This window comes from Thunnus thynnus, chromosome 10 (assembly GCF_963924715.1).
Source record: "Thunnus thynnus chromosome 10, fThuThy2.1, whole genome shotgun sequence".
Taxonomy (NCBI): domain Eukaryota; kingdom Metazoa; phylum Chordata; class Actinopteri; order Scombriformes; family Scombridae; genus Thunnus; species Thunnus thynnus.
This window is the reverse complement of record NC_089526.1, coordinates 16598966-16605590: the sequence shown is the minus strand read 5'-3', so window position 1 is coordinate 16605590 and position 6625 is coordinate 16598966. Positions and strand designations below refer to the sequence as shown.

At 36.5% G+C, this 6625-nt stretch overlaps 1 protein-coding gene across 1 annotated transcript; it reads left to right on the top strand.

Annotated features, from left to right (window-relative positions):
- Positions 1 to 840: 840 nt before the first annotated feature.
- Positions 841 to 6453, top strand: LOC137191456 (sperm acrosome membrane-associated protein 4-like). Its single transcript, XM_067601539.1, has 3 exons — positions 841 to 943; positions 3783 to 3950; positions 4078 to 6453. The coding sequence occupies exons 1-3, from the start codon at positions 889 to 891 to the stop codon at positions 4296 to 4298; spliced, it is 444 nt and encodes a 147-aa protein (XP_067457640.1). The 5' UTR covers positions 841 to 888; the 3' UTR covers positions 4299 to 6453.
- The last annotated feature ends 172 nt before the right edge of the window (positions 6454 to 6625 follow it).

Here is a 6625-nt window from a genome sequence, read left to right as displayed (position 1 = left end):
CAATGGATGTTGAGGATTACTCGACTAATCGTTTCAGTCTAAACCAGCAACAGAAATCATTTTGGTCTTGTTTCTTCATACAGCCTATATGTTGTATAAACAGTTTAATTTACCAGGCAGTAATCCTGATGATCAGAGGGAATTTCAATATCTCTACACACATGCACAGACCTCTGTGTTACATCTGTGTGTGGGTATGACTGTGTTACATAATTCAGCAACACATGTTTAATGCTGCATTGAGAATATAATTGAATCTGAGAGAGCAGCGTATGTGTGTGTGTGCATTGATACATATCTGAGCTGACGGACGGGAGACTGTAAGCTGCTTAACCCTGCGCTGACTCAGGACACTTGCAATTCCTCTGTTCCTTGAGAGAGAGAGAGAGGAGCTGTGATCAACATCTTTGGGTGTAAAATATCCGAGCGATAGAGGATCAACCAGCTTGAAGATGCGGGTCTAACTTCACCCGTTACAGCAGGAAAAGGGATTCAGTTTAAAAAAAACAGCCTTTGTTATAAGTGAGAAGCATCAGCAGGATGGAGAAATGGCTTCACTGCCTTCCACAGACACAGTGGGATGAGTTACCAGCTTGGTTTCATATGTTACTGTATCCTCTGTTTAAAAAGCTAATAAACCAAATAACATTTTAAAGAGACATAAAATCCTTCTGGCTACCAAACTCTGCATCCTCTTCTCTCACAGTTTTTTACAGTCCAGCTGTAATTTGCAGTGATTCCCAAAACTTCATTTGTGTGATCGTCATCAGCTGTGATTGGTGCAGAACAAATAGCAGATGCATCACTCACTAATCCAATTTCAGTCCCGTTTCCGGTCTCCTCAGCAGTCCTCATGGTGCAGTCAGTGGAAGAAGTATCCCCCTAAAAATGAAAGGACTAATATTCTGTGTTTTTGCCATCATAGTGCTCACACCTGTTCAAGGTAAGACAACGTAGTTTCTGGGTTTAATGCAGGTGTTTTCTGTTCTAAAACATTAAGACTTTGCACATTTAACACCTCAAAGTCCAAAAACTGGGCATAAAAACAGATTCTTGTTAGTTTCACAACATTTTGTTTAACTAATAATAAATTAATAGTAAATAGCTATATGTATTAATTTCTATCAAGTAAATAGCCCACTTGAATTGTGAAATATTAACAAGACCTGTTTTTAAAATAATGTCCATACTCATGTTCTGTTACACTGATATATTTTTATATATAGAAAAGGATTTGAGAGGTAATATAAAGCTCTGTCTATAAAGTCATACAGTCAGTGGCCAGTTTATTAAGTACAATTAAATACAACTAATACAGTCTAATACAACAGCCCTGCAATAATGTAAGTAAGTCTAAAATATTCAGTTTCCTATAACGTTAGACAAGCAAAGCAGCAAATGTTCACATCTAATAAGCTGGATTCCTCACATTTTTGGCATTTTGCATGAAAAATTACTTCTTTACTTAATTAAAATCAAAATAGTTGCAGATTTATTGTTTTATCTGTCATTTGGCTAATGAATCAATCGGCTGATTTTACAGTAAATCTTATCTTCATGACAGTTATAAACGTTTGTTTTTGTTGAAACTGTTTTAAAGCGCTGTTGATTCAACTTTATGGTCATTTTGGAGGTTGTAGAGCATAAATACATCATATTCATGAAGGCAGGATTTATTGTAGAGCTTTTGCATCAGACTACATTAGTTTTAGCCGGATGTACTTAATAAACTGGCAACTGAGTGCATGTTAAGCCTTCCGGGTTAAAATAACAAATGCTACAGGTTGAAAACATTTGGACAATAAGTCTGTTTTCCCCTCACAATTAACCCCAACTTACTACCCTGTGTCTGCTGGTCCACCTGAGCTAGCACTAGCTAACGAGATGAGAGGGGATAAGGATTGTGAGTCTCACTTAAACTCATTTTGTGGGCCCGAGGAAGAGATTAGCCCTCCTCCAGTAGCACTGAATACAGCCATTTGGCAACTAGCCCTGAGAATGAACTCTAAACCTAAATCTCACACAGAGAAACACTGAGGTCCAAAAGTACCTGGAGCTGTATTCATAAAGCTTTCTAGAGCAAAGAGTTGCTCCTAGTAATGAAACTGTGATGTTTTCTAAGAATTTACCCTTAAAGTGAAAACTAGATCCTGTTAAAGATAAAAGTTATTCTCAAAGCATCTCAGCCCTTCAGAGAGCTCCTAAGGTGAAAAACTGTTAAGAGTAGGGAGGAGGACTTTTAAGAGGCTTAAGAGTTTCTGAAGCAGCAGAGCCAGGAGAAACATTCGCCGAACGCCGAATGACAGTGAGTAAATGAAACGCTACAGATTAGATTGTGGAGGGATAATGTTTGTGGTTGATATCATTAGAGATACACTCACATCTCTGACCCAACACAATAACGCTATAATGCCAGAAATTAAAGTGATCACAACATTAAGATATTTGGCAACTGGAAAAATTTGGAATTTGCTGGCAGCTAAAAAAAAAGATTTACATGCCAACCAACGCTGCTACTTATATAGACTGGCCAACAATTACAGAAACTGATGACAGCTGAACCATTTTTACCCCGTTAATATCAAATAGATTAAGTACTAAAATGACCAGCATAGTGAATAAACATAAGAAAATAAATATAACAATTATCAGCATGTGAACAGGCTACTGCACAAGTAGCCTTATATGGTCTGTGTTTTCAAACTTTTTGAGGCTACTTTTAAAGTATGGCTCACAATTAATTCAACGGAGATGTTTATTACATAAGATAGTATTTATAATCACACCATGTCTTAATAGAGACTAAATTCTATGATTAGTCATATTGATTTCACTATCCATTATCATTAACAGTGTATTTTTATTTCTTTTCTGTTTTTTGTTTTTTTTGGATCAACCAATCACACTTTTTAAAAGAATGAGTCATACCTAGTATCAGGGTCAACTACACCTCCTCACTGAGGTAAAAGTTTCTGTCCCTTCTTTGCTCAGAGTTGCTCTGAGAATTTTCCTAAATCAATCCTAAGCTCCAACTCCTTGCTAGAAATGTTTAGGCTAAGTTAGGAGCCCTCTGAGAGTTTTCTCAGGATGTTTGTGAATACGACCCCTGAATACTACCATGTTGTATCCAAATGTGCTGTCTAAATAGTTTGAATTATGTTTGAATATGAAAAGTCAGTTTTTATTAGCTTGAAATATGAGTTTTCGGAGGCAACGTTTGATACCCATTTCACACCGCCAATAAATCACAAATTTTACGAAGCGGCCTCTTTGCATTATCAGAGCTAATGTGTGCATTTATGTGGTAGGAAACTAAGAGTTTGTCCCACTCCTGCACTGTATCCTGCCGCCAACTCTTTCTATTAACTCCAGTATCTCTCTGGTTAATAAAAACACGATGCTGACCTAAGACTTGGAGCACTCCCCGAATAACTCGAGTCATCCACTCAAAGAAACAGATTCCAGACTGCCGGAGAATAAACAAAATACTTCTGAGATGCTTAAGTGCTCGGCAGAATGTGGCTCATCAGTTTGGCTTTCGACAACCCTCCAACATTTCACACATCCTGCTCCTCTAAATGGTAAATGTGTCCAACAAGCAATTACATGTCTCAAAATCCAGAATAACTCAAAACATTATTAACATTTAATTTTCAGTGTTACTTTAACAATTATTCTTCATTATTTTCATTGTTTGCTAGAGTCACCTTTGGCAACACATTACGCCAGTAAAGCTTTATCGTATTAAACTGTATTGTCTCTGTGATGCTCTTTGGGCTCAGGTGATGAAGAGGAGCAGCAGGAGAAGCTCATGGAGGCGGTGGCATTTGAGGAAGAGGAGGAGTTGCTAGAGTGTTTCCGTTGTGACCTGGGCTTCTGGGATGCCTGCTACACCACCGAAACCAACTGCAGCGTTGGGGAGCGCTGCTACACAGGCCGAGGGAAGGCAGGTGAGTCGGATAAGATTGTATTTTTTGTCAGTGCACGTGTTTACTGAGAAATATCTGAGCATTTTTTCATTCAATTAACTTTGATGTAACTTATGTCATGATCAATATCTCCATCTTTTCTCCCCAGCTGACGTTCTGGACGTTAAGACGTTGGGTTGTGTGAAAGCAGAGGAGTGTAATGTGGAGACCACGGTGGAGCTGTTCCCTAACAAAACCGTCTTTGTCATGACCAAACACTGCTGCGACACGTCCTTCTGCAACTCAGCACACAAACTTCCAGTCAACGTGTTTTTGTACCTCACTGTGGCCGTTCTGACTTTGTGGCATCTCACTGAAGCCTCGACATGATCACAATAACTAACCTGCTTTTATTTAGTGAATGCTGTCAAAACTAATATTTTTTGTTCTGTAAATTCTTCCCAGAACAATAAATATTAGTGTCGTCTGCAAATTAAACAAATTTCAATATTTTTGATATCCTTAATATGTTATTTATTTACAAAATGAACAATTTAAGGCCTAATACTGACCCCTGTGGGACTCCACAAGTAATATCCATACATGTGTAAATCAACATGTATGGCTTTTCATGTTTTTTTTAAAAATATTTTAAGCTCTGCACAGCATTTAAAAAGCATGGAGTACCTTGTGATGCGCTCCCACCCCAACACCCTTTGACAGCAGTAATTACCACCAGGACTGAACTGCAGCTTCGGTTTATAACAAACATTCCTCTTGTGACATCAAACCACTCACAGTAACAAAAAGTTGGGAAAAAGATTTTCAGTCTCTCAACCTTGATTGGAATTGGCCGACAGTCTGGAAACATCATTTTCCTCATCTAAAAACCTCCTTCAGCACATAATTCACCACAAGTTTGTGCACAAATTTTACTTTACGCCGGATTGCAGATTTAGATTAAACAGTGACTTATGCACTAAATGTTCTGGCTCTGTTAGAGGAGATTACTTACATATGTTCTAATATTACTCTATCAAACTTTTTTGGTAATATATCAATAAGATTGTTGGAACCATCATTGATTAAGTCCTTCCCAGCTGCCCTGCTCCTCATCTTATTGGGTACAATCCAAATATATTGTTATTGTTTCATGAGAAATGGATAATATTAGCTACCCCAGCTACTGTGGAGAAAACCATTATTAAGAATTGGTTTGAACCCTCTACTGTCATGAAGAGAACGTGGCTAAATCTTTTTTCAGATTTGTTTACTTGAAAGGTCCACTGCCTGAATTAACGGGTCTGTATCTGATACTGTGATCAACTGATCTAAAGCTATCATGATTACTCAGGGGCTTAACTAAAGCCAACTTTGGCCTTGCCTTGAACTCATTTCCTTTCACATAACCCTTTCTATTTAGTACTATAGGCCATGTACATAAATGTATATGTTCATATGTGTATGTTTGTAATTAGCAGTTTGTTGTCTCTGTTGTCGTTGTGGTCATTTGTTTCTGTGGATTTACTATGTATGCTGTTCTGTGTCTAGGGTGTTTTGTTTAATTGTGCATTTACATTGACTCATAGTTATTATTTATTTGGGCTTTTTTCTGTATTATTATTCTTTGTCTTTATTTTGCTCTTTTCCTTTTTTGCATTTGTTGTTTATTTATTTATAGTTATTATTATTATTATTATTTTATTTTTTGCTCTTGTCTTTTTTTCATTCCAGTTGACTAACTCCTGATCCCACAGTGGAGTTTTCTATGTGCTTTGTGATCTACAACCTTGTTTTGCATTATCTCAATAAACAATTGATCACAAAAAATTATAATAATAAAGATTTATTTACTCTGTATTGTTCACTCATAAAACTGTATCTGAATTACTGTATGGAGGTAAGGGGTAACACCTACAAAAGCACCGTATACTCATTGTGCATACTACAAAAAAGAGCCATGAGGATACTAAATAATGTAGGACTTGGTGAACACGCTAACAAGCTGTTTTTAAAGACATATGCTTTGAAGGTCATGGGTCTGGTAGAATTTAAGACGGCACAAATAATGTTCAAAGCAAGAAATAATTGACTTCCTGGCAACGAATAAAAAATGTTCTTAGACAGAGAGGGGGGTTACAACTTAAGAGGAAAATTTAATTTAAAAAACATTGTGTTTGTGCCACTCTGGAGAGTATGTGTATTTCAATTTGTGGGGTGAAATTTGTGGAATGGTTTAGATGTAGAGCTCAAGCAAAATAAACATATAAATCAATTCAAGAAGATGTACAAAAAATATTTTTTGAGAGGTACGGGGACGAGGAGGGGGCTTGTTTCTCTCAGGACTGTGACACTCGTTGTTGATGATGTTGCTGTTGTTGCTGTTATTGTTTTTTTTCTCTGTGAGTGTTGGGACATGCTGGATGGGCACCCACACAATGACTATGTATGTGTAAACAGGAAAAACATTAAGGTAATTATTTAAGTTATATTTGATTGACACTAGTGTAAATATTTAAGTTATACATGATAAACATTAAGGTAATTATTTATGTGTATATATGATAAACATTAAATTCATTATTTAAGTACAAAAAAAGGATAGGACCATATAAGTGTAAACTTCTTCCATTTCCTTTTTCATACATGTAATATTTATTTATGGTGTTTATTGAGAATTTGCTGTATAAGTTTACTATTAATGTTATTGGTTATTA

What these genes read in the sequence shown, in the direction of transcription:
- LOC137191456 (XM_067601539.1), top strand. Translation starts at nt 889, where the DNA reads ATGAAAGGACTAATATTCTGTGTTTTTGCCATCATAGTGCTCACACCT. An exon ending in AGTGCTCACACCTGTTCAAG is followed by an intron (nt 944 to 3,782) that starts GTAAGACAACGT and finishes CTTTGGGCTCAG; the next exon opens with GTGATGAAGAGGAGCAGCAG. An exon ending in CACAGGCCGAGGGAAGGCAG is followed by an intron (nt 3,951 to 4,077) that starts GTGAGTCGGATA and finishes TTTTCTCCCCAG; the next exon opens with CTGACGTTCTGGACGTTAAG.